Genomic DNA, 25,024 nt, shown 5'->3' on the forward strand with positions numbered 1-25,024 from the left:
AGACCTCGCCGCGCCGGCAGCGGAACGGGACCGGCAGCGCTGCCGCGGAGCCCCGCGCCTCCGTGACCTGCCCCGCCCCGCGCACGCGGACCCGTCCCGTCGGGCATGGCGGCGGGCGGGCGGCGCGGCGGCGAGGAGCTGCCGGTGTACCTGGCGAGACCCGGAGCGCCGGCGGTGCCCCGGCAGAAGCGCGGCGGACTCTTCTGCAGCGTCGAGGGGGCCTTCGAGAGCAAGACCCTGGACTTCGGAGCGCTGCGTGTAGGGCAGCGCCGAGCTCCGCCGCCCGCCCGCCCCGACCCCGACCCCGCTCCAGCTGCCGGCCCCGGCCCGGCTGCCGGTGACCTCCGCGCAGCCACCGACGAGGAGCGGCTCCAGGACCTGGTCCCCGCGGATGACACGGTAGGAGCCGGCGTGGCGGGGACGCTGGACGGGTGCGGCGGGCGCGGGGCAGGCGCTGGGGCTCGGGCGGTGGCGGGGCCTCTCCGGACCTCGGGAAGCTGCCCACGGGCGGGGCTCGGCAGCCGCTGTCCCCGGGGCCGGTCCCGCTGCAGCCGGGGGCGGTGCGGGCGACGGGCCCCGCTCCCGCTGCCGGGGCATAACTGCTGCCATCGCTGTTGAGATGGGGGTGAGGGCAGCAGGCAGGCAGGGCAGACCGGCCTCGCTGCCGTCTGCCGGTGTGCGATGCTCCTGCCCGCGGGACGCGTTGTCCGCGATTCCCGGCCCGGTCCGAGGGCACTCACAGCGTTACTGGGAGCGGGAGAGCCGAGTGCTAGAGCGGCTGACTGGGCTTACTGCAGTTGCTAGTTCTGTACTTGAATGAAAGAATACCTGCCCCCATACCCCCACACCAAGGGGGGTTTAGAGCTGTAACTCCAAACAGGCCGATCCTTATCTCACACTGACACAACTCCGAAGCACCACCCTAGAGGAGAGGGACATCTCGTTGATGTGGAAGTGGCATTACTGAAGGTGTCATCAGGCAAAGTTTCTCCAGTTCTGCCACGCTGAAGGTAGTGAACAGATTCATCAGCTCCACAGCACAGATCCTCTTGCTTTGTGGTTCTGGTCCCGTTTACACCAGTGTAAGTTTGGCTGGGAGATGGTGAAGTTAATGGTGTTGAGTGAACCCCTCATTTAGGGGGGTCAGTGTGTCGGTTGCTCAAAATGGGCAGGGGAGCCCACACTGGTGAGTGGTCGGTGAGCTTATCTGGGGCTGTACTGTACAGTGAACAGTTGTCTGGTGTCCAGGGATGAACAGGGCAAATTCATAAAACCCATTTTTAAAAATGGAAGCAAAAAACACTGAGGTAAATAGCGAGCCTGCAGCTTAGCCTGGGGGGGGAGTGATGGGTGTCCTGGGGGCTTGTGTCCAGAGCGGGAACCTAGATAAAGTGTGTGATCTGAAGGACCCACCTCACCAGCCTGATGGGAGCAGCAGCACTGAGATGCAATTGGCCTGTTTTGATTTTGAGGAAAAGCATCAACCAACTTTAATGTCTGCATCTTCTGTAGGGGCTCTCAGCTAGGCAGTGCTTTTGAGGTTTCTTCACTGCACTTTAATTTCTTCAGCCTCTGCTCTCTGGCTTCTTCCTGGCACATTCTTTGGTTCCCGTTTTTGAGCTTTGCTCCTTTACAGCCTGTTTTAGAGTCAGGAACAAAGTTGACATTATTCCTCTCAGTACCAACCTTGTCCACATGGTTTGAAGAGCAACTGCAGAACTGACCACTGCATCAACAGTTTTATGCTGCTGCTTTTTGGGAAAGAAACAGAACCTCAGCCTGTCTGCAGGCTTTACTATGAGCTTTACTTTGTTAGCCCTACCAAAAATTTGAAACAGTCTTGTTCCCTTTTAAGGTCTTGTGTAGATTTTTATCTCTGGAGTTTTGTGGCAGGGGTTTTCCTTCAATAGCCTCTCTCTTCCTGAGGATTTCTACTCCTAGATTTCTTCCTCTGAGGCCTTCCACCAGATAAGCATCAGGAACCAAACCCTTTTTATCTGCATGCCTTGCCTAAGAAAGTGGGAGGCTTCACAGATGGGTTCCTGTGTGTATGTGGCTGGAAGGAATCCTATGACTCGCTGCTGCAGTGTTCAAGTTCAGGAGTTTGTGTGCTCCATGCACACCGAGGCACACCATGTGCCAAATTCTGCTGAACCCTGAAGGTTCAGAGCACACAAAGGCTCTTTTGTCAGGGCAAATCGAACCTCTTTGAATAAATTCACAGATTAAGAAAGAGAGAGAGGTTAAGTCATCTACCTTTGACCAAGAAACTTAGCAGGGAAGCTGCAAGTAAGAGTGGCCTGCACACAGGGCAGCAGGCAGAGATGTGTCTCCTCATCCTTGCAGTGAGCAGTTTCTTGGAAGCCCCCCAGACCAACACATCTTTATTTTTTTGCTTTTTCTTTGTAATGGCATTAATTGCAATCAAAGTGCTGGCTGTTCTGCAGGAAGAAACTGCAGTGTGTAACATGTGAGGTAAATCAACCCATCAGTGTGAGACAGGCCCAGGCTTCACTGTGCTTTATCACCAGGTCTACTGGAAGAGCAAACCCTGAGCTGTGGGTGTGGGCACAGTGAAGCCATGGCTATGCTGCATGAGGGGTATGGCTCAGGTCAGTCAGGTGCCTGCTTGGCTTCACCACGGGGAGCCTGAGCTGTGCTACCTGGCGCAGGGACAGAGCGGGTGACGGGTTGCTGGGGCCCTGGCTGCAGAGGCTCTGCCTATGTGGGCAGATGGGCTTTGCGACTTGGTTGCATCCCGGTGCCCAGTCGTGGTGCTGGGCTTGCCCAACCAAGATGTGCCTTTTGGGAGGCTGCTTTCCCTGCCACGAGTTTCTGCTGCAAGCAAGGGTGGTTGTTGCAGAGCACTTGAAGTGTGTAGGAACAGTGCTGGGGGGCTGGATTCTGCTCTGATCTGGACTGTTTTGCAGACCTCATTTAACAAGAGCTGTGTAACTCTGTGTAGGTTGCCCTCAGTAACAGCCTGTGTGGACTCTCAGGTTTTCCTGCAGTTTTCCTTGAGAGCTTCCATGCCTTCTATCTAACTGGGGTGGATTACTTTACTAAAATGAAGTCAGAGAGTTTCTCTGTAGGTCACAGACAAACCTTCCAAATTCCTGTGGTAAGGATGTGCACAGAGGGCTAGTAATGTGTGAACAGATACTGGAGAGCCGCGCCACTGGGCCTCTGCAGGGGAAACATGACTTACAGAGCAGGGCAGGAGCTTTATGCTCTGTGCTCAGTGCCTGAGAAGGTACAGCAGCAGCTTGTGTAGCCTCTCCCATTCACTTCCTTGCTGCCCAGCTGTGCAGACCCACGTTTTTCATCTTCCTGAGCAGCATAGGCGGGAGCGCTGCCTTGCTGCGCTCACCCCCATCCCGTCCCACTGCGTGGTTCTGCAGTGAAGTCGTCATTGCCAAGGCAACTGGCTGTGGTCCCACAAACACGGCATTGCAGCGGCCTCACGGGCTGGGGCAGCTCCATCAGCCTGGCGCCCCGGAGGGCGAGGAGCGGAGCCACGAGTGTGAGGGAAATCACTGGGCTGTGAAAGCCAGAAAGGGGTCTGTCCCCTCCCGAGGACCTATGGCACCCTGCCCTTGGCTTGCTCCTGGGCAGATGTGTCTTGTCCTCTCCAGCTGTGTGACACCCTCAGATCTGGTGTGATCGATCCTGGAGACGTGGGGCTGCCTGCAGTGGAGAGTGAGGCTTGAACCGACTCGATCCTCTCTTAGTTTTTCTGACACGTGTAAAATGTGCTCTGACTTCAGCATTCAGCGTTTTTGTTTCCATTGCCAGTAATTTATGGCAGAAACATCAAGCCAACTGCAGCCTTTTCCTCACGGGTGAACTTAGCATGATCTAAAGTTGCAGTTGTGCGCTGCCTTTTTGCACAGTTCTTCCAAAATCTTCCATTTGTGAAAGAGATCATAAAGCACTTGGACAGCATCAGTTCATAACCTCAGTATCACCCCATTCCACAGAGAGCTCAGGTTTCTGTTTTGGTTTTACATTTTTTAAGAGAAGAATTTGGAGTTACATTATTTCTGGTATTTCTGCAAACAATAGAACAAACCCAAGGCACTGGACTAGTTCCCACAATGCAAACAAAACAGGGAAACCTGTGATAATTCACAGAGTTTGATGGTAAATACTCTGATCTTTATTGAAAAAAAAAATCCCACTCATTTTTGTGTTGGGTTTTTAGTTTTGTTTGTTTGTTTTTTGTTTTTAATAAGAAATCTGATGCCTGAAGCACAGCAGCAAGAGGTCAGTTCTTTGGCTGTTCATGCTGGGATACACTTTAGTGCCAGCAGTTATGCAGAACTGCGGTTTGATAAACCACCCTGTGTGAGAAGACACAGATTTCATGGGAGTTATGCAGTAGGGCCACTTTTATAAAGAAACTGGAGTCAGTTGAAGAGTTCCTGCTTGCTGCAAAGAGCTTTTGTGTTACCAGAAATCTCACCCTAACAGAAATAGTTTGATTTACCTTGTGGGAACAGTCCTTGATTTCCTTCCTCCAATGCTCCTGGCTCTGGTGGTGAAGGCTGCACAAGTGGCTGCTCTGGTGTCAGTAGTGGCAGAGCCAGGAGCCGGTTGCAGATGTGAGCAGTGATGGCACTGGGCTTGGAAGGATGCTGTGGTTGTCACTCTGGGTAGTGATTTTCAGCCTTCTTGAAGCAGATCTCCCCTCTCTGAAGGGGCAGGGCACTGGATAGGCTGGCTGGCATGACCTACAGGATGAGCATTTCTGCTGCTGCCTTTCTCTTGTATTGTGACCTGGGGGGGACAGGGTTTAGAAGGGGCTCATGTGCAGGGCAAGGAGGGAGTTCTTTTCTATGCCTGTGGCAGGGTTTATAATGTTCTTTATCTTCACAAAATGATACTCCAAAAGACTCTGTATTTAAAATAAAACCCCAGTGATCTTGTTTCTCCACATTTAACAACTAATAATAGATTCTAGCTGTGAAACATTTTAGGGGAGCAATGGGGCATCACCAAGCATGCCATGAAGTACATAAAACGTGTACCAGATTCTGTGGCAATAGCCCATTTCAGCAGGTTGGAAGAGGTGATGCTTCTTTTAATACTGTCTTTTTTTCTGAGGTTATCAGAAAACACAGCAAGAGCTGCACGTGATGTGGCATCAGGAAAAGTCTGTTGTTGTGAGTAGCTTCCAGAGGAGCTGAGATTGCTTCTGTCTTGAGCACAGACCTGCAGTGGGCTCTCCCAGTGCACTGATGTGGGATGCCACAAGAACACCTGCAGCAGGACATGGCAGCTGCTCTCCCTTGAGGTGGTTCTGGCCGATGAAGCTCAGCAGGGTACAAGAGGCTCTGTCCCTGCTGAGTCGCTGGCTTTAGGACGAGGGGCAGAAGCGAAGAGCTGATCCCCAGGCGTCTGTTGTCCTGACAGAGGTGCTGTGGAGATGTCACCAGGAGCCTCCTGGCAGGTAACATTCAATCTGCAAACGTGCTTTGGGAGCCAAACTACACAAGGTACTTGGACATTTCTTCATGTTCTTGCAAATCTGTGTGGCTTCTGAGATGCCCATTTTAGGAAAACCATAAAAAATTCTGGGAAGCAGCTAAACTTTGTGAGCTTTGCAAGGCAAGACTCACTGCTGTCTCACTTGGAAAAGGCTTTGGTGTGTTGGAAACTCCTCTAAGCATTTTTCTATGAACGTAGTTGAAAGTGTCAAATGCAAACTTCAGTAGGTTTAGATCGAATTAAACATTTAAGTTTGTGGTTTGGCCACAGCAAAACAGTTGCCTCAGACCAAAATAATTTTTTCTTTTTTATCTAAGATGTCAGTACCTTCAACAGGCCAGAATAGCCCCAGCTGACTAGGTGGATACAGCTCCATAGGGAAACTGTATGGGGCCTAGAAGGAGGGTGTGTGACTTGTTCAGTGGGAAGCTTTATGCATCTGTGTTAGATGCAACTCTTCTCCAGTATCACAAATGACCTGGAAAGAGAGGTACAGTATGTGTGAAGGTGACAGTGGTGCTGGGGAGGAACAATCCCAACATGACCTTTGGGACTCAGAGACATGATCCGGGAATGACAGAAAGAGATTCAGCTCTGAAAAGCACAAGTAAACAGACCTACAGAAGGACTGTGAAATGTACAAGATTTTGTGATGAGACCCAGAAAAGTAGTTTCGTACGTGTGGCCTACTCTTCAGAGGTTGTCTGGGGGAGTGCAAGCTGTTCACTGATGGTCAGCCCTAATCCCAAGGAAAGCCGTGGTGGAAACTAGCTTGTTTCCTAGCTGCATTTGCTCTGCCACTTTTCTGGGGTGGAAGCTTTCCCTACACAGACTCCTTCCATTGTCACCTCTGCCACGAGGTAGAAGGCGGAGAGGGTTGATTTTTCTGCTGAGGAGCAGTTGCTATGGGTGGCTGGAGGAAATGGGAGGAAGAAACACAAAACAAACATGCCAGCAGTCTTCCTGGAGACAGGGATGAGAAGCTGGAAAATACAGCTGGACCTTGGCTCTTTCTGCAGGGCTGACTCTCAGCTGTGGGTTGGATCCAGCAGCATCTTTCCCATTGCTCTGCTGGGAGCAGCTGAATTCCATTTTACAGCACACGGATTTGGATCCAGTAATGAGTGTTTCCATTCCATGAGGGGGGAAAAGGAGTGATGCTAAGCAGAGAGCCCAGACCTTGCCAGTCCTTGCTTTGCATGTTAAAGGTGGCAAGACAGGTGCCTGTATTTCATGGACTTGTGTTGGCATGTCCATGCTCTGAGGGAATTGAGTCACTTCAGTGGAAATCCAGATGTTCTTGTGTAGCCAAAGCTCATCTCATGGAGGGAGCTAAGTGTAAAGTAGAAGCCATCTCTCTCCTGGCTTGGCATACCATTTTGAGGTGAGTGGTCTCTCCTAACTCAGGCATATCCATCCAAGGAGGTATGGAAGCAGCTGCCTACAGTGGGAGCAGGTATCTCCCACAGGCTGGTGCTCTGTGCCCTTGTCCACGCTGCAATGGGCATTGCAATGTCCAGATATGTTGCTGCTCCATCCGGCTGCTGGTGTGGCCGTAGGCATCATGGATGCACAAGGACATCTGCTGTGTGCAGGGATGTCCTCACTCTGTGCCTGGACACCTTCCAAGGCCCTGTCCCAGCTATGGTCCACCAGCCTGGGTAGCTGCTGTATCTGGAAGTGTTGGGTAGCTGCTGCTTTGTCAGTCATTCCCAGAGTGCTCCCTGCAGGCTGCCCCTTGTTGCACAGAGTGGGACACAGTGCATGTGGTTTTGCTAGTATGAGGTAAAGAGAGTTCAAATTGCACAACAAAGATTCACAAAGATTCAAAGTGTCAGTGGAGAAAGGAAGCAACAGGAGGTACCTTTCACATCATGGTGAAATAGCTGAGCCTAGTAAAAATCCTGCTTTTCAACATACACACTGAAGAAGTGAGGAGGGACCTGAATTTGGCTCAGACCTTCCCCTCATGTCAGACCCATGTATAAGGGAGTGGGGAGAGGGCAGAAGAGGCTGAGCTACCATCATGGGTTGCGGTGTGTTCTGGTCCCATGTGACAAAAGAGTTGTTCCACTGTTGTGGCTGCAGTTGTTCTGCAGGTGGTGTGAGTCTGGATGTGTTTGTGGGTGGGATTTGGGTCAGTTTTCAGCCTAGGTTGGCTCTCCTGAGGCTTGGAGAAGGCAGGTGACAGCTGGGAAGGGAGCCATGGGACCTGGAGGCTTGGACTGGGGAGGGTGTGAGAGGAAGGTGGGAATGGTAATGAAAGGGGAATGTATGCATTCTGCACTGCAGCTCTGCCTTTCCAGCATGTCTTCAGAGGGAGGTGATCATCCACTGAAGCTGGCAGGGGATAAATGTGCTCCTGCCTCCCATTATGAGCTGGAAGAGTATTGTCATTTTAAAATAACTTTCCATTTGACCATGCTTCTTGTTGAGGATGTTTTGGAGCACATGGGTAACATCTCATTGATGCACCTGGAGAGGTCCTATGGAAAAAAAAAAAAACAAACTGGACAAATCCAGTTTGAATGTTTTGGGCTCAGGCAGCATGTTTTACTGTGATTTGTGTGAGCATCATGTAGTGACCAGGAGGAAAGCACATCTCTGCAAAAGAAGGGTCTGAAGTCACCTTGGTTGCCTGGCATTCAGGGGACTTGAGCACCGTCTGAGTGCTCAAGTCATCAACATCTGGCCTCCTAGTCATTTATCTATTAGTAGCTAATTAACTGCTACTGTTTCTGTTACTTCACACGAAATATGGTGGTGCCACCCAGCATGGGGATACTCTTAAACTTGCTGGGAGATGGGTGAATGAAGTTTGAGATGTTTGGCAATAGGCATTGAGGGTCTTTCTTGCGTTCCACCCTCACCCAGTCTAGTTTCAGTAGAAACCAGGACCTGCTCTTGAAGCATTGCAGCACCCTGGCAGAACAGTTCAGTCTGGTACCTTACTTCCTCCCCATGTGCTACTCAGTTGCAGGGGCTCTGGCTCAGCCCTGCAGAGGCCTCCCTGTCGTGGATCCCCAGGGAGGGGAAGGCTTCAGAGGGTCTCTTGCCAGCTGCAGGGTGCAAGAGCTGGAGAAGGGGAGGCAGTGGTCCAGCTGCGGCACGCAGCCCTTGGAATTTGCAGATACTCTCCTGGTCCTGGCAGCAATAAGTAATATTCTTGAGAAGCTGCTGAGTTTCACTTTAAGCTGGTGAAAACTTTCTGGGTTTAGAAGAAATATGTATCCAGTAAAAGTTTCTATGAGTTTCAGTGCTCACAGAACAAACTCGGTGAACAGTAAAAGCCTTGGGCTGGATCACTGAGCTGATGGAGGCATCAATACTTGTGTTAAGGGAGGGCTGTCACACCAAGCTGTGTACTTAGACCCTTCAGTAAGGGGAACGTATAATTGATGCCATGGAGTGTGCCTTCGCGCTGAACCCCACAGCAGAGCAGTGCTCAGGATGGGCCACGCGACTGTCACCCACTTGAGTGCTTTGTAGCAGAGCCGGCTGCAGTGTCAGGGGTGTGCTATGAAGGTTGCTTTGCTTGTGCACACGCTGGTGAGCAGAGTGCTCTGTGGATTCCTGCAATTACCACAGACCACAGTTACAGTTCAGAAAACAAACTGAGGGGAGGGCTGGGTGTTGATCATCCAGGTCAGGGTGCTAGAGAAGAGCTAGAAATTGCCATGTGTAAGATTTGGCTAGTGTATACATAGGTTGTGTGTCTCGGCATACACTGAACACTTGCGACCTTCCCACCTCGATCTCAGGTCCTCAGCGCTGCAAGCACTCGCAGTCTCCCCAGGACACGGCATTCCCGGGGCAGACGCGTGATGCATTTTATTGCTTTGTTAAAGCCTCCAGTCGCTGTGCTTGTGACTCGAGGCTGAGGGTGACCCGCGTGTCACGGGCCTGTTCTCTGCCTCGCTGTGACCGCACGGGAAGGTGTCAGCTCGCGCCGAGCCGTTTGGTCCCTGCTCCCCCCGTGGCCATCGCCGCACCCGAGTGCAGACCCGGCCGCATTCCGTGACCCATCCGCAGCCACCCCGAGCCCCTGCCTTCCCCGGCGGAGGAGCCGGGGCCTGGCGGCGGGGCCCGGCGCCGTGACCGGTGCCGTGACCGGTGCCTGCTGCGTGCTGGGCCGTACCTGGTGCGGGGAGCGGAGCCCGCGAAAGCCGCACCGGGAGCGGTGCCCGGTGTAGAGGTGCCCCCTGGCGGCCGCGGGCGGCGCTGTGGGCGGGGCGGGGCGGGCGGTGTCCCCGGTGGCGGCGGGCACGGCGATCTCGGGCTCGCCTTTGTGCGGAGCCGGCGCGGAGGGCGGCGTTGGGCCGGGCCGGACAGGCAGCGCCATGTCGTACCAGGGCAAGAAGAACATCCCGCGCATCACGGTGGGTGCCGCGGACGGGACGGGCTGCGCGGGGGGCGCTGCCGGTGCCGAGCGCCCCGTGGGGCCGGGGTCGGTGCCCGCCGGGGCGGTGGCGTCGCGGCGCAGACAAAGAGCCGCCGCCCGCGCAGGTGCCCCGGAGCCGCCGCTGGACCCGGGCTGCGCACGGCGGGGTCAGTCCGGGGGAGAGCTGCGGCGGACGGTGCCCGGCGGCGCCCGCTCCCGGAGCACTGCCCGCGGCCCCGCCGGGAACCACCCCGCCTCCCGCAGAGCCGCCCCGGCGGGCGCGGTGACCGGCCCCGCAAACCCACCGAGCGCTGCCCGGGCTGTCCCGCAGGGCGTTCCCTGCTCCCGGTGCTGCTGCATCAGGTGCGGCTGCGGCGCGGGGACCGCACCCACCGTAGCCCGTCCGCGGGGCGCTGTCAGGCGTCTTCGCTTCGGGGCGCGGGGAGCCTGGTCCCGGAGACAGCGCTGCCGCTCCGGAGCTTCTGTGCATCCCGCGGCGGCTGCAGCAGCTCCACGGCCCCCCAGAGGAGGCTGCACCGGGCTTTCTTCGGGGAGAGAGGGCAGGGCTTTCATTTCGCTGGTGCCTTGTCGCTGGTTTTGTATGGCTCCTGATTGTCCTTGTGAGGGCAGCTTTGGCCCCTTGGAGAAAAAGGAAAATCGAAGTACCAGTATTTCATTATTCTTTTTAATGTACAAATGTGAACAAAATGCTCCCAGCGAAGCACGAAGATCGTTAACGCTGTAAAGAGAAATTCCTTTGTCAACCCATATTCAGGTGCTTTAATAAGCAATGTTACCACTTTGCACATCTTGCCTTTCCTGTATCCTTAGACCACCATGATGATAAGGACATTGCTTCTGCAGGTGGGATTTCCCTCGTTCTCTGAGGCATCTCTACAATGACCTTTATTCTGTTAGGCTTTATTGATATGCAGGGATTGTTCATGCTCCTCTGGGATCTGGCAGGAAAATTCTCACTTCAGTGGTAACAAAATCTCTCAGGTTGCTTTATTTCTCCCCATTAAATCCTTTCCTCCGCCTGCTGAAGCTGAATGCACTCAGTGAGTGGTGTCTCCTCTGAGTCCTGCGGCTTGATTACCAGTCTGGAGACTCTCTTTCCCTGTTCTGCAGCATTATCATGTCCTAGTTGGGGTGGAGAAGATGGCTCAGGAATTCTGTCAAATGACCCATATGTTCTGAACCCGCAGTTGAGTCCCAGGGAAGCGGTGAAGTGAAGTTAGGTGTCTCTGTTTTAGTGGGATGGCAGAAGGAATATCTCAGATATGGTGTTTCTCCTGGAACAAAGCCTCTTCTGTCCCTTTCTGCAGGTTGTGCCTCTCTCCGCACCCCACCCCCCCAGCATTCCTTTGACTGTTTATTCCTCCTTCTGAGGTTTCCACCCCAGAATCTGTTCTTGCACATCAGGACCGTTGTGACGTCTGGGGTGGTAGATTGTCAGCTAAGCTGCCCTCATTAGGAGGGAGATTTTAGGGACTGTAATGTGCCATTAGGGTATAAGATACCTGAGAAGCCTTTAAAGCATCATAGCTGGGGGCAGGTCTGGCATGTAGCTCACCTGTAGATCTCAAATCTGATACTGCTGAGGCAGTGACCAAGCCTGCAAATAAAGGGAGTCCTAGTTTTACCAAATAACTGTTAACAGAGCTGTTGGTTGAATCAAAATTGCCCAGTCTTTGTGGTTTGGTTACACTATTGAGGTAGACTGGATTTCCCATGTGTTTTCTGGGTGTGCATCATGCGTGTCCCATTCCATTGCCTGTCACAGCCCAGGAGTGGCACCTCTGAGATGTTTTTTGCACCTCTAAAACCAGTGAGGTCTGTGTGGGGATCTAGCAAATGGTGTTGGGTGCAAGTGGGGAGAAAAGCCTCAGTTACTGACTAGGTATATGTTGGCAATCTGGCAGTCACCAGTCTGGCATTTCTTGCCATGCCCACAGGCTGTGGGGGATCACTGAGGGTAGCTGGTGCCTGCCCTCAGTCCCTGTGATTCCAGCCAGAGGATTTTCCATGCTATTGTGTGGTGCATTAGTAAGGAGGAGACATCCAACTACTGATGAAACACCATTGCAATTAGTGTCTCTTATCTTCCAAGGGAAAGAGTAGTAAGGCCATACACCTGCTTCCATGCATTATACTCATTATACCCTGGTGCTTTGTAATCAAGGTGAGCCCTATTCCTGAGTGGTTTCAGTAGCCTTCTGGAAGCTGCAGCCTCCCTTCTGCAGCATCACGCTGAGAAATGTTAACAGGTCCCCTGATATTTTGGCATCTCAAATGACTGGATGATGCTTAAGAGCATCAGGAGCAGAGTGTGGGCATGAGCAATGCTTTTGGAAGCTTGGTCCCAAATACCAACAGGCAGAGAGATAGGGAGTGTTGAGCAAAAAGGCTTTCCAGCAGAGCAGGGGTGCTGGTGATGATCCTGCCAGGCTTTGGCAGGGCTCTGCTGGAAGATGCTTCCAGGCTTGGCCGTGTGGGGCAGCCCCTGGGCCTGCAGAAATGGATGCTCAGGTAAGGTACCACCACACTGATGACAAATGGGCTGTCGCTGCCTGCGTGGAGACTTGTTGAGGCGCAGTCAGGGGCTGGGCTGGAGCAGAGGTGCCCTGCAGAGGCTTCTCCCAGGCTGGGAGAAAGGTGCTGCCTGTGGAGCCTCTGAGGGTGTTTCCATCTGCTAACAGTGGCTGATGACACAGACTGACACTGACTTGCAGGGAGATGTGGTGGTTGTGGAGATGCACAAATGAGCCCTGGCAGAGGAAACAGTGCATTTATTGTAATCTGAGGCTGTTCTGGCTGCAGAAGCCTGTCTGTTAATTCAGATTGGTTTCCTTGTAACTGCTTTATTCTCTTCCTTTCTTGTTCACTGCCTCTGAATGCCTGGATGCACTCCTGAATGATGCCAGGGCCCGTGGATGTGGTACCATTTGGCTTTCACTTATTTTATGCTATATTTCTCCCTTCACACTGGGTAGCTGCCCGTGCAGCCTCCCTTCTCCCCTGTGGCACTGGGGTGTCCGGCAGACGGGCTTGGGGCAGCCCCTGAATGAACGCCTTGTTCCAGTTCCATCATGATGGACCTCACAATTCTGTGTACTAAGAGTTAGCACCGAGCAGCCTTTTGCATCTGCCACAGAATGACCGTTTGTGTTTGTGGGCAGGCACATCTTCTGAGTTCATATTAACAGTTTATTCCGCAGTTGTCAAGTGCTGCAGTCGCCTGGCCCCAAGCTGCCCATGCCTGTCTCCCTTTGCTTCCTCTTGCCTGGTGTGCAGGGAGAGGCAGGGCAGCATCGGCGTTTGCTGGTGCTCCCACGTGAGCTGGGGAGGTTTAAAGGGTGTGGGCAAGACAAAAATAAAAGAAGGAGTCCCAGTTATGTTACTGGATCTGAGACTTTTTCCTTCGTGTAGGCTAGGTAAAGCCAAGGAGGATCTGCCAGGGCATGGGGAACTGCCTAGGTGGGAGAAACTCTGTGTATGAAATATAAAAAGCAGTGTTCTTGCCTGTGTTTCTAACCATAGACCTCATTCATCCATAGCTGATGTCTGATACTTGGTGGTTGCTTGATAGTTTCTGTCTACATTTCTTATACTGCTACTTACTCACCATTTGCATCCATGGGAGCCAGGGTTCAGCTGCCTGTCTGCTGTGACTGACAGGCTATAAGCAACTGGCTGTGGTCACACGTGGCTCTTTTAGGGGTTTCTGAACTAAAAATCACAGTATTGTTGGTGAGATGACAGCTGGAGAGACACAAAAGGAAGGACAAGCTCCCTGTGCTGGGTGAGGAGCAGAACCAGTGGCTTGTCAACAGCATTTATTGGTGCTTGGGGTCTTCAGCCCCGAGGCTGAGCTTTACCTGGTGTGTGCCCATCAGGGAGAGAGGCGGCTGAGAGCTGGCCCAAAGACCTGGCACTTCCAAGCCAGTGCTGTCCTCCTGCCTCAGCTGTTCCTGAGGGAGATTTGCACAGAAGGTGGTAATGATGGTCCCCTGGGTCACTAGTCAGCGCTGGTATCTCCGTGTGCAGTTCGTGATTTGTTAAAGCTGTCTCTTTAAAGGAGCTGTGGGGTGAGGTCTGTGACCAGCATCATGCCCTTACTTCCAGACTTTCCTTCCCTGTTAGCCACCAAAGTTCTGCTAGACCTTTGTGCTGATGTGCAAGCTTAGGTCAGGGGAGAAGGGGGGCTGACCCCAGGGCTGCCTGTGGTTGGGATGTGAACAGGGGAACAACTCGACCCTGCGCTATTCCTGGTGGGATGCTCGGCTCCTGATGGGCGTTAGGCTGTGCTGAGCAGGGAAGGTAAATCCCAGTTGTTGGGACTCAGGTTGCTGGTCATCCCTACGGCCATGGGGAAGCCCTTGCCTGGGAAGCAGGAGGGCCGGTGGCTTTCCCACTGCACCAGCGCTGAGCTGCAGCCACGCCGGGCGTTCTCGTCCTTTCCCCACCCAGTTTCTTTGTCTCCGCTGTGAGGATGAGATTGCTGTAAAAATGCACGTGGGTCTCCGGGCTTTGGCTGCTGCAGGGATGCAGGGGATTCTTGTGCATCCTTCTGTTGCCAGGGAGGAAACTGCAAATTACCACCACTGTGGTGATACACCCAGGATCACCCCGGGGGGGGGGGGGGGGGGGGGGCAGATGAAGAACAAATGCAGGTCCCTGTATAGGAATTAATTGTGCAAGAGCTTCACAGGGTGAGGCTGGTGTGTGAGCCCTGCTGAAGGCTCCTGTCAGCCCTGGTCCAGGCTTGCATTGTGGAAGGGGGGGTGTACTCACATGCCAAAACCTGGGCTGTGGGCACCAGGGGGGAGCTGAGAGGAAAATTCGGGGAGCTTGAGAGCTAGAGGGTTGTTGGAAGCATTTTAAGCAGTCAGGAAGGCTGTTTCATTCTCTGGAGCAGCACAAGCAGCTTATATCACCAGAATACATGGTAGTCCTGTGTGTGATGGGGCTGTTTGCCCCTGTACGGCCTGCAGCTGGGGTTCGGGCTTGTGCACATGAAGGTAGAAGAACAGGACCTTGACCTTCCCTATTCTTCAGGACAGGATCTGTTCCCCACGAGACTGTTCCCATTCTCTTCCATCAGTGCATACTCGATTGCCCAGGTTCACAAGTGTGAATGCAGAAGAGCATAGAGCAGTTCTGTTCTGGGTGCTCCTCTGCTCCCTGGCTGCCCTCCTTTGGAGAAGGCTGCTGACCACTCTAGGTCAGTAAAAGGAGAACAGAATAGATGGTAAATGATGAGATGGGAACACAGTTCAGTGCCTTCTGGGTCTTGTGTAGAGCTGTGACATTGTGAAATGCCTCAGGACTACCCTGAGCATTGTAGTGAAGGGACAGGTTCTAATAGCAGATGCATCATCTTCAGGGCTGCCTGTCATGTTGGTGGTCTTTGCAAGGGGGTAACAGATGAGATAGAAGTTGTCTTCTTCAATGCAACTGATTTTGTGTGGTATTTGGATAAAATTTAAGGACACACCTTTAGTAACAAACTTGCTCTAAATGCTGGTGTGCAGCTTGAGCTGCCTGCAGATGTGTATAATGACCCGGTGTAGGCAGCTTTTGACTTCTCTCTGTGTATCTTATGGAAGCATCTTTGCTGTGTCCTCAGTGATTCTCCTGTCCACTCATTCTGCCTCAGGGGTGTTTCTGGCAGCACTGTTCCACTCAGAAGCAGTCCTGAGGATTGAAAAAGTCATAGTCTTGCTCTTGTCCAGTTGTTTCAAGTGTCGGTACAGATGTGAAGTTTCTGCTGTCTGATGCTGTAGGATTGCACCCAAGCCCTGGCTGCTGAGGAGTGTTTGTGTTCTCTGTTACTGACAATTGCTGTGTGCTTCCCTTCACAGAGTGATCGTCTCCTTATTAAAGGAGGGAGAATAGTCAATGATGACCAGTCATTCTATGCTGATATTTACATGGAGGATGGCCTCATAAAGTAAGTACGGGACTTCTGTTATCTCCATCTGCCCTTAAATCGGTTTCATGTTGATGGTTTGGCTTTCTGTGGACATAGTCTGTATGCAACTTGCCAGCCACTAAAACTTAATAGCCCTGGGAGCCTCTGCTTAGAAGCTCAGCTGTCTGCAGTGTGTGTGAGCACCTATGTGGTTGCCTGGCATGTTTGCATACAAACTTCAGTGACTGCCAGTGGTTGGGCTGGAGACTTCATGATACCGTGTCCATGGTGCAAAGCGGGGCTGTGTTTTGATGAGGTTGTTTTTAGCTGGTGACCAGAGCATTTCTACCCAGGCAGGAATCAGAGCCAGCTTCAGGTCATGCTGTGGCTCAGACTTTCTGGGTGTCCTCGGGCAAATCTCTTAGCCTCATCTGTAGTCTGGAAGTCTCAGAATTTCATTGCCTTGGAACCAAAATACTCTTACAAGTGAATTCTGGTAAGAATACAGTGAGCAGGTGATGACTGATCTCAACAGAAGCAGTGGAAAGAGCTTCTGGTTTATTGCTGTGAGGACACTGGAGTGAGCAGCTCTGTTCACAGAACTTCTTCAGTTCTAAGGAAAAAGAAAAACCAACCCTGCAAATTGACTGAAGTTGAATGAAATGTGAAAATGGAATTTGCTCCTCATTTACCTCCCTGGTGTGCCAGGGAAAATACGAAGTTTTTCACCAAAATCAACTTTACTTTTATCTTGATTTATCAGGGAAGACTGAGTAAGGCTTCAAGAAAATAGGATTTCTGAAAGAAGAGATTTGAAGGCTGAGTGCTACATATGGACAGATAAAAGGATTGAGGGGGCAGGGGGCAGAACAGAATCCTGAGGTTTGGGTGACCTGGCCTGCAGGAGGGTGGGTGTCTAGGAAGGAGACTGTCGTGTGCTAGAACAGTACAAACCCCAAAGGACTATAATGGTATTTTAGGTTTCGAGGAGATGTATACTGGAGCTTTTTAGGTTTCCTCTTTTCTGAAGGTATTTTTAGGTACTTGGGATTTTAGCTGCCTTCACTATGGTGTGGCCCTTCTGATAGCAAAGGTGTCTCTCAGGGGTTATCAGGCAGACAACATGAGAGGGGAGGTCTTTCTTTGTAAGTAAGCCTTAGATGTGAGCCTTACTTAAGGTGGGCAGAAGGTTGAGGGAGAGATGTGGGGTACAGCTTACTGGAAGCAGGGCTGGCGGTGTGTTGTGCGGGCATGCACCCTGGGTGCCCAGGTAAGACTGCTGCCCCAGCCCAGTGCCTGCCCAGACAGTGGGTACCATCCCGCACACCACCAGAGCAGTGGGACAGATGGCGGCCGCCCCGCACTGTGCAGCGCGTAGGTTTGAGCAAGGCAGACAGTGTGTGTTCTGCTGCCGTGAGCTGGTGTCACACTGCTGGCTCCAGCAAGCCCAGGTCTGCTGTGGGGCAGAGGGGGCGCTTCTGCAGGCTGTGGTCTTCACTGGTTATGTTGTGGCTGGTTTTCATTCACATGGGCCTCACCTTCTTGGTATGATCTCATCAGGCAGATTGGAGACAATCTGATCGTCCCTGGAGGGGTCAAAACCATAGAAGCCAATGGGAAGATGGTGATCCCTGGAGGGATCGATGTTCACACTCACCTGCAGATGCCGTACAAGGGGATGACAGCGGTGGATGACTTCTTCCAAGGAACGAAGGCGGCCCTGGCTGGTGGAACCACCATGATCAGTGAGTGTAGCAGCAGGTCCTGTACGTGGCAGCACCCAGCACTCTTGGAACTTTGCCCAGTTATTTCTTTTTCTCTGTGCTTTTCTCAGTTATCTTTGTTTTAAAGCTCCGTGGCACTGTGTTTATCTTCTCTGCGCTCTCTGACAGCGCAGTCTAGAGAGTGAGGATTGGAGTGAATCTTTGGGATCCTTAATAATAGTGAAATAGTGGGCAGGAGGTTTGCATAGGGCCCCTTGTTCTGTAGTGCTTCATTGTCTGCAGTCACTGATGCCCTGGGACCCTCAAAAAGGAACAATGGCACAGCTTTTTTCCCCTGTTAAATAAAAATAGGGCAGCATGATGCTCAGATGACTCTGAGCAGAGGAACAGAGCAGTGTCCTGGCATCCGGCGCTGATCAGAAATAAACAGTGCTAACGAAAAAGGAAAGGGAATTCTGAGGTCCTTCCCTGGAGGGGAACATATTTGTGCATGGCTTTGAGGTCTGGGTTTTAGTGCTGTGCAGGATCACAGGTATGTGCAGTGCAGGGTTTCTTGGGATGCAGGAGCAACTGTTGATCCTTCCAGTAAAGGATTAGGCTTCCTGTCCTCCTTCCATTGGCTGTTCTTCCCCTCGAGCCCAAAAACTAACTGTGTGCAGTGGGCTGTGGCAGGGCATGGGGATGGTGTGTGGGCCATAAGAGGTGCATTAGGGTTTCAGCATGGGAGGAGGCTGTGTTAATGGGGTGGGAATGGGGGTGAGGAAGGACAAGGCCCTTCAGCTGATTTCTCAGCAGAAGCCTGTAAAAGGCCCTGGTCCCATGCCAGAGGCCATTAAGCAAAGTGTCTGTGTGCTTCCCTGCCAATAACTGCTCCTGGAGGAGCCCAGGCGCTTGGTGGAGGCCATGGGGACCTCTTGGGAGCAGCCCCGGAGCTGCGCAGGAGGCGAGCGGGGATGGTGGCAGCGGCGCGTGGGACCTGGCGCGGTGGCTGCAGGGAGCCCTGGCCAGCCCGTGCCCCGCGGTGCCACTGCAGTGGACCACGTGGTGCCCGAGCCTGAGTCCAGCCTGGCCGAGGCGCTGGAGCGGTGGCGGGAGTGGGCTGACGGGAACGCCTGCTGTGACTACGCACTGCACGTGGACATCCCGCGCTGGAGCGACCGCGTCCGGCAGGAGCTGCACGCCCTGGTCCAGGAGAAAGGTTTGGCTCCCACTGCCCACAGCTCCAGGGGCCCAAGCGGGACCCTCAGGAGCAAGAGCCCCACTCAGCCCCCTCTCCCCTCTGCTCTGCCCCTAGGAGTTAATTCCTTCATGGTGTACATGGCCTACAAGGATTTGTACCAGATGTCGAACACTGAGGTGAGACCTCGCTTGCCACCTTGTGCGAGGGCAGCGGGGGGATGGCAGCCATGCGGGTACAACGGCCCCGCAGAGGCCAGGGCACGTCTGCTCCTCAGTCATTTTTCCTTCTCTCTTTTTTAGCTGTATGAGATATTCAGCTGCCTGGCAGAGCTGGGTGCCATAGCTCAAGTTCATGCTGAAAATGGTGATATAATTGCACAGGTAACAAACTCCTCTTCTGGTATGCAGGGACTGAAAATCCATTGCAGGCAGATTTGGTGTGGGGCATTAGCAAAATGACTCTGGAGCTGCACAGTTGTCTTCTTCAAGGGGATCTCTTTGCTGCTCAGCAGCAGTGTCAAATTTACCAAGACTTTCTGCTGTATTTGTGCATAAGCGAATCTGAAATAGTGAATTAGCAATTATCTAAATAGAAGAGAGTGCCATCAAGTATGGTACGTTCACTCCAACCACAGCTTTTTCAGTGTGGAGAGGCAGAGACCTTTGCCTTGCACATAATCAGCTAAAAGAGCTAAAGTGTATTGAAAAGTGCCATGATAAGAGAAGAATTTTCTCCCTGCTGTAAGCAGGCAGCCAGCTAATGGAGCAGGATTTGCAAGGGAATTGTTGCAAAGGATGTGGTTTGGTGTTCACATGGGTAGTCTGGACACGGGGTGTCCAGAGGGAAGAGCTCAACACAGGAGGAATCTGTTTTAATGTGTGGCTGATAGTTTCATAGCCTTGTAACATCCCTCTGTCCTAGGAACAAACCAGGATGTTGGAAATGGGAATAACCGGCCCCGAGGGCCATGTGCTGAGCAGACCTGAGGAGGTAAGATGCAAAGGACATTACCACTGAAGAGCTTCCCTTGCAAGCACAGGCACGACAAACGTTTTTCAGTCTTGTTGAGTCTCCCAGCAGGCACAAGGCCTTCTGAGTCTCCCAGAATTAATCAGTCAATGAAAATGACTGTATGGCTGTAGCAGCATTTGAGGCTGGTTTGGGGGCATCTGTCTTGTATAGGTGACTCCACGGGTAGGAGAAGCCCGAGAAGAATCACACGGTGAGTTTTAGTTCCTCTGTAAAATCACTGTTCATGTCTGTCAGAGTACTGACAGATTCCAGCCTCTTCCTGTTTAATCTCTGCTTAGGGTCTAAAGTGTGTTTCAAAGTCAGACAGACAAAGGCTATTGGTGGAAGCAGTGGGAGGGAAGGAGAGGGGAAATTCCCTGGTTACCAATCTTTGTCAAGACACTAATTAGATTACTTCTAATTTTAGCTCTCAGGGTATTTTTCCGTTTGGTCCATTAATCTGAGTTGAGTCTAATTTCAGGTAGGTTTTCTTGAGCTAGCTCCCTGCTGAGAGGTGCTTTTAACTTTCTGAGGCACGTGAAAGAAGAAAATAGGAATTTGGTACAATAGCAAAGCTGAGCAGGGGGGCACAGGGACAGATTTGTACTTCAGTGTCTGCTGGAAATAAAATCAGTTAGCTTAAATTAAGTGCAAGAAGTTGACTGTTTTATGGCTGGTAACAATATATATATAGCCTAGTGTAATGCAGTGCTTATTCTCTTTGAAGTATGAAAGTGTAAGGCATTCTCCTGTACAGGGAAGAGACTTAAAGTCAAATGCAGTCAACCAGAGTCCCTGTGTGTGTAAACTGCCATTTATTTTTATGGCTCTAGGCCTGTTGCCACTAGTTGGCAAGCTAACCCACAATTACAGGATGCTGTGATTGTGCCAGGGTTTGAGAACTGTCCTATTATTCTAAGACAGCACTGCGGTTCTCATCCAAAGCCGGTAAAATGTTTTTGAGTGTTTCATCTTGGAATGCCATTAATGCATAAAGCAACTGAGAATAGTGCAAGAAAGCTCTAGATATAATCTGTTCAGCCAAATCCAGATCTCACTGCCTTTTGAGATAAACAGTGTCCTTCTTCCAGAACATACCCTACCTGAGAAAATGTTAGCTACAGCACAGATATCACAGCTACTCCCCATAAAGCCTGCAGGTTGATGGAAAAGCACTGGGAAAGTGATCCATGGGTCTGTGGGTTTACTCTGTCCCAAAGAGACCTCAGTGGGGGTTAAAGACAAACTCTTCTATGGGGTGATGGTGGTGATTAGGTAGGGCAGGATGGTGCTGCTACAGGTAAGTAACTTGCTGTGAAGGCTATTCAGTGATGGATATTTGCTCTTGCGCACATGTTAAACTCTGCCAAATACTGAAGTCTGTAACTGCTTGCACTGGCGAAAATATTTTCTTGTGTACCCTTCTGTTTAAAGAGTCTTTAAGCAGAAGAGAAAAGCCTCTTTCCCTGTGCAGGAAATGGGTCTGCAGACATACGGAAGGTGTCCGGGTGCATGTGTGTCTGGGTGCAGTGTTCTGCTGCTCCTGCACTGGGAGAGTTAAGCTTGCACGGCCAGCTGCCTGCCCACAGGCCGTCACTGCATTCCCTGGAGCTGGCTCTCCTGGCCTCCCCTGGGAGCCAGCTGCTTGGTAAACTGGCTTTTTAAGGCTTCTGTTTTGAACTTTCTCATGCCAAAGCTTGAAGCCAAACTGTAGAGCAAACAGTTGGAGAACCTCTGGGGTTGATCTCAGGCTGAGCATGGGCTGATGTAACAGTCCAAAGATATCCCTCGTGATGGAAACCCGCCCTCTGCTAACAGCAGGGCAGGGAAGTAGGGGCGGGTGTCAGCGGGCTGGTCTGAGTAGCAGTAGCATTGCAGGACAGGCAGGCCCTGATGTGAACAGCCTGGCAGAGCAGAGCCTGTCGCAGCCCAGCCACAGGCATGGGGATGTTTGGTTAACCTGCAGCCACAGGAAAGCCTGGAGCAGTGAGTGGCTGCAAGAGGCAGCCCCTTTTGCTGCCTGTTGTCAGGCTGTGAGCTGCACTGTCAGGCATGGGCAGCAGTCCCTCTGCCTGCTGGAAGAGCTGGAACCAGGCAGTGGAAAAATCAGCAGATGCAGCTTGGTGCTGGCCCCTGCACACAGTCCAGGCAGCGCTCCCTGGCTGAGCATCATGTGGCTGTAGCCTGCGTGTTGGGCCAGATACAGGGAGACTGCAGCTTCCCCCCTCAGGTCTTCCTGATTCCTTGCCCTTAGGGAGTCAAGGGTAAGAGCGAGGGTACAGGGTGTTGGCAGCCATCTGTGGTGTGCCGAGAGGAGCAGGGCTCCTCCCTGCCCACCCGCTGCTCTTCTGCAGCCATGCGCCATTCTCTCTTCCAGCTGGAGGCAGAAGCTGTCTTCCGGGCCATCACTATTGCCAGCCAGACCAACTGTCCTCTCTATGTGACTAAAGTGATGAGCAAAAGTGCTGCTGACCTCATCTCACAAGCCAGAAAAAAGGGTGAGTGGCAGCTGGTGCTGCACACAGCCTTGCGGTTGCCATTGGGACCTGGACACCTGGGTCAAGTTGTCTCCATGGTTGTTTTGCCGTGAGTGCAGTCCAGTGCTTCCCCTGCTGCTGGGGAGCAACTAGTTCAGGGATTTACCTGACTTGTAAAGGGCACAGGGACACTGCACCAGGCCATGGGGAGCCACCTCCTGTTGTCTTATTGGGTAACATCAACATGTGTTCGTAGGTAGGAGCAATGCTTTGAACGTCAAAGTTTGTCTGTGGCTGTGAAGGGCTCTCTGAGGAAATTTGTCCACTCCACATGCAAGCGATTTGAGCTGCTGCATTTAACTCTGGTCTCCCTTTGAAATGCTGGCCCTTCAGAGGTGTCTGGGTGCCTCTTCAGGTGGCCAGTGGCTCCATTTGTCATTCTGTCTCCCAGAAGCACTTGCTCAGGCTGTAGGGTGTGTTTGGAAAGAAAAGCAGTTTCTCAGTCACCACACTAGTTTATCAGTGGGACAAGCCCTGCTCCACAAAAAGCTCATGGTCACCCACCCCTCTCCCCTGTCCCTCAGTGGGCACTGGAAGGTGAGTGAGGAACAGGAGAGGAGGACAAGCTTGCCAGCTGGTTGGTGGCACATGGTCAGCATGTGCAAGGGCTAAGGGAGAAAGAATGCACAGGAGGCTATGAAGGACATTGTCAGGGCCTTGGTTGTTGGCCTGGCATAGGTTCAGTGTTGGGCTGTGTTGTTGTCTGCCAATCTGTGTGCTTCCAGGCTCCACCAGAACTGTCCTTTCTGTCCCCTTTCCAGGCAATGTGGTGTTTGGTGAGCCGATCACAGCTAGTCTTGGGACTGATGGGACGCACTACTGGAGCAAGAACTGGGCCAAGGCTGCAGCATTTGTGGTTTCTCCCCCTCTGAGCCCAGACCCAACAACTCCTGACTACATCAACTCCCTTCTGGCCAGGTGAGTGACAGCAATGTTGAGTGATGCTGCTAGAGGAAAGAAGTGGACTCTGGCCCTGGATGGGGAAGCCAGAGGATAGGGAGTACCCGGGCAGTATAGACTAGTTCAACAAAGACCACTTCACTGTAGGTATTTGATGAGCTGGCTGATGTAATGGCTTTGTCTCGGGAGTAATGGTGGCTTACTCCTGGGAGCAGAAGGAGGACAGGGGAGACACCATAAGTTTTAACATCAGTAATGAGAAAAATAGCAGGGCAAGTAGTCATGAATGATTTTAAATGCCCTGAAGAAGGCAAAGGAATGAGGACCAGCTAACACTGACTTGTCAACAAAGGCCTTCACCAAGCTGGAGAAGCCCTTCTGCACATACCCAGTGGGGAATTGCTGCCTGGGTTGTGATGGTACAAAAGGAAGTGGAGGGGTGTCACAAGCTGACGAACACAAAGCAAGACATTTTCTTACACCTGTAGAGGTGAGCAGTAGCACAACCTGCAGGCTGCAGGAGACCATCAAGAGCAGCTCATGCACATCTGACAGTGCTGGGAGGTAATTTTTCACTCTGAAGGCAAAGGGGTGGGGAAGGGATTTGTTGAAAATAGACAGCAAACAATAAAAGCACTTCAGCAATTCACTTTGACCTTTCGCAGTTATACACCATCCTCTCACTGGCAAGGCATGCACAGCAGTCAGTGACACACTGCTGGCCCTGTCCATGCACCACGTGTGAATCTCTCACCCCTTTCTGTGTTTGTACATTGAACTGTGCTCATGGTGGCTGGTCTGTGTTAGCCAAGGGATGACTGACACTGAGGGGTTTGGAAACGACATTTGAGGTAACGCTAAAAGCATCTCTGACTAGGTGAGCTAGGAATGCCTGGTCAGTCAGATGTGTCTTGGCAGAAGGGCATGTTAGGGTAAACCTGGGTTGTGCCAGAATGGAGATGCCATTGCTGGTATACGAGAGGTGCCAGTTCATTTGGGATCTGAATATTCAGCTTAGCCTGCATCTCGCTGTGGTCAAGGAGTAAGAAATGCCTCTCCTCAGTCTGGATGTGTGAAGTAGGGGCAGGTCTTAAGGACTGGCTGCAAAAAGTGAACCTGGCTCCTGAACTGGCTTTTTAATCCTTCCCTTCCACCTGGAATTTACCCCAGAGCCAATAGCACTTCCGAATCCCTGCAAGCCCACAGGTGTCTGTCCTGACACCTTTCCTGTGCCATTTTCTGTAAGGCTTCAGCAGGGCCAAAGGCTGCAAGGCTCCAGCTGGGCTGGCTGCCTTGTTTTCTTCCACTGGGACAAATCTGGTGGGGATTAGGAAGCATGTTGTGTCATCAGCCTGGGCCTCTGGCTGTGCAGCCAGTCAGACATATGGCAGAAATTACCAGAGGAAGATGGAGATTAAAGGTGGATTAGGGCTGATTCAGAGCCCTGTGCAGGGCCGTTGTGTCCGTACCACAGGCCCCCGCTCTGGGAGCCGGGTGTTGGAGGACACTTTCCTCACATGGCAGTGCCGGGAGCTGGTGGCCTTGCTGTGCTTCCTCCCGCCTGGCAGCGCTCCCTGTCCGTGGCTGCCTGGGTGACTTCCAGGGAGCCATGGGCACCTCCTCGTCCTGCTTGCTGGCTCTGCCCATTCCCACCCTCTCCCATCACTGTCAGGAGCAGGATGGATCAGGTCATCTCATCCAAAGGGTGACCCCATATGGGCAGAGGGGTTGGATGATAGTGTTGCACAGCAGCCGCTGCAGAGTGCTGCACCGAAGCTTCTCTGGGCCTCGTGGAGAGCTGCTTCTGGAGAGTCCTGACTCTTCATCCCACTGTCAGATTTACGTGTGGCCATGGAGTTGTTTGCTGTTGTAGCACTTGCCAAG

At 52.3% G+C, this 25,024-nt stretch overlaps 1 protein-coding gene across 2 annotated transcripts in view; it reads left to right on the forward strand.

Annotated features, from left to right (window-relative positions):
- DPYSL3 (dihydropyrimidinase like 3) overlaps positions 1 to 25,024 on the forward strand; it is a 29,037-nt gene continuing 4,013 nt past the window's right edge. Inside the window, exons 1-9 of one of the 2 annotated variants that reach the window (XM_034066665.1) lie at positions 1 to 399; positions 15,739 to 15,827; positions 17,349 to 17,533; positions 18,546 to 18,710; positions 18,807 to 18,868; positions 18,992 to 19,072; positions 19,614 to 19,682; positions 22,081 to 22,201; positions 23,002 to 23,158. In XM_034066665.1, coding sequence (XP_033922556.1) covers positions 106 to 399; positions 15,739 to 15,827; positions 17,349 to 17,533; positions 18,546 to 18,710; positions 18,807 to 18,868; positions 18,992 to 19,072; positions 19,614 to 19,682; positions 22,081 to 22,201; positions 23,002 to 23,158 — 1,223 coding nt within the window. In that variant the 5' untranslated portion in view covers positions 1 to 105. Of the gene's footprint in view, positions 400 to 9,725; positions 9,870 to 15,738; positions 15,828 to 17,348; positions 17,534 to 18,545; positions 18,711 to 18,806; positions 18,869 to 18,991; positions 19,073 to 19,613; positions 19,683 to 22,080; positions 22,202 to 23,001; positions 23,159 to 25,024 lie in introns of those variants that run through there. The other variant, XM_034066666.1, reaches the window with a different exon arrangement.

This window comes from Melopsittacus undulatus, chromosome 10, assembly GCF_012275295.1.
Source record: "Melopsittacus undulatus isolate bMelUnd1 chromosome 10, bMelUnd1.mat.Z, whole genome shotgun sequence".
Lineage (NCBI taxonomy): Eukaryota > Metazoa > Chordata > Aves > Psittaciformes > Psittaculidae > Melopsittacus > Melopsittacus undulatus.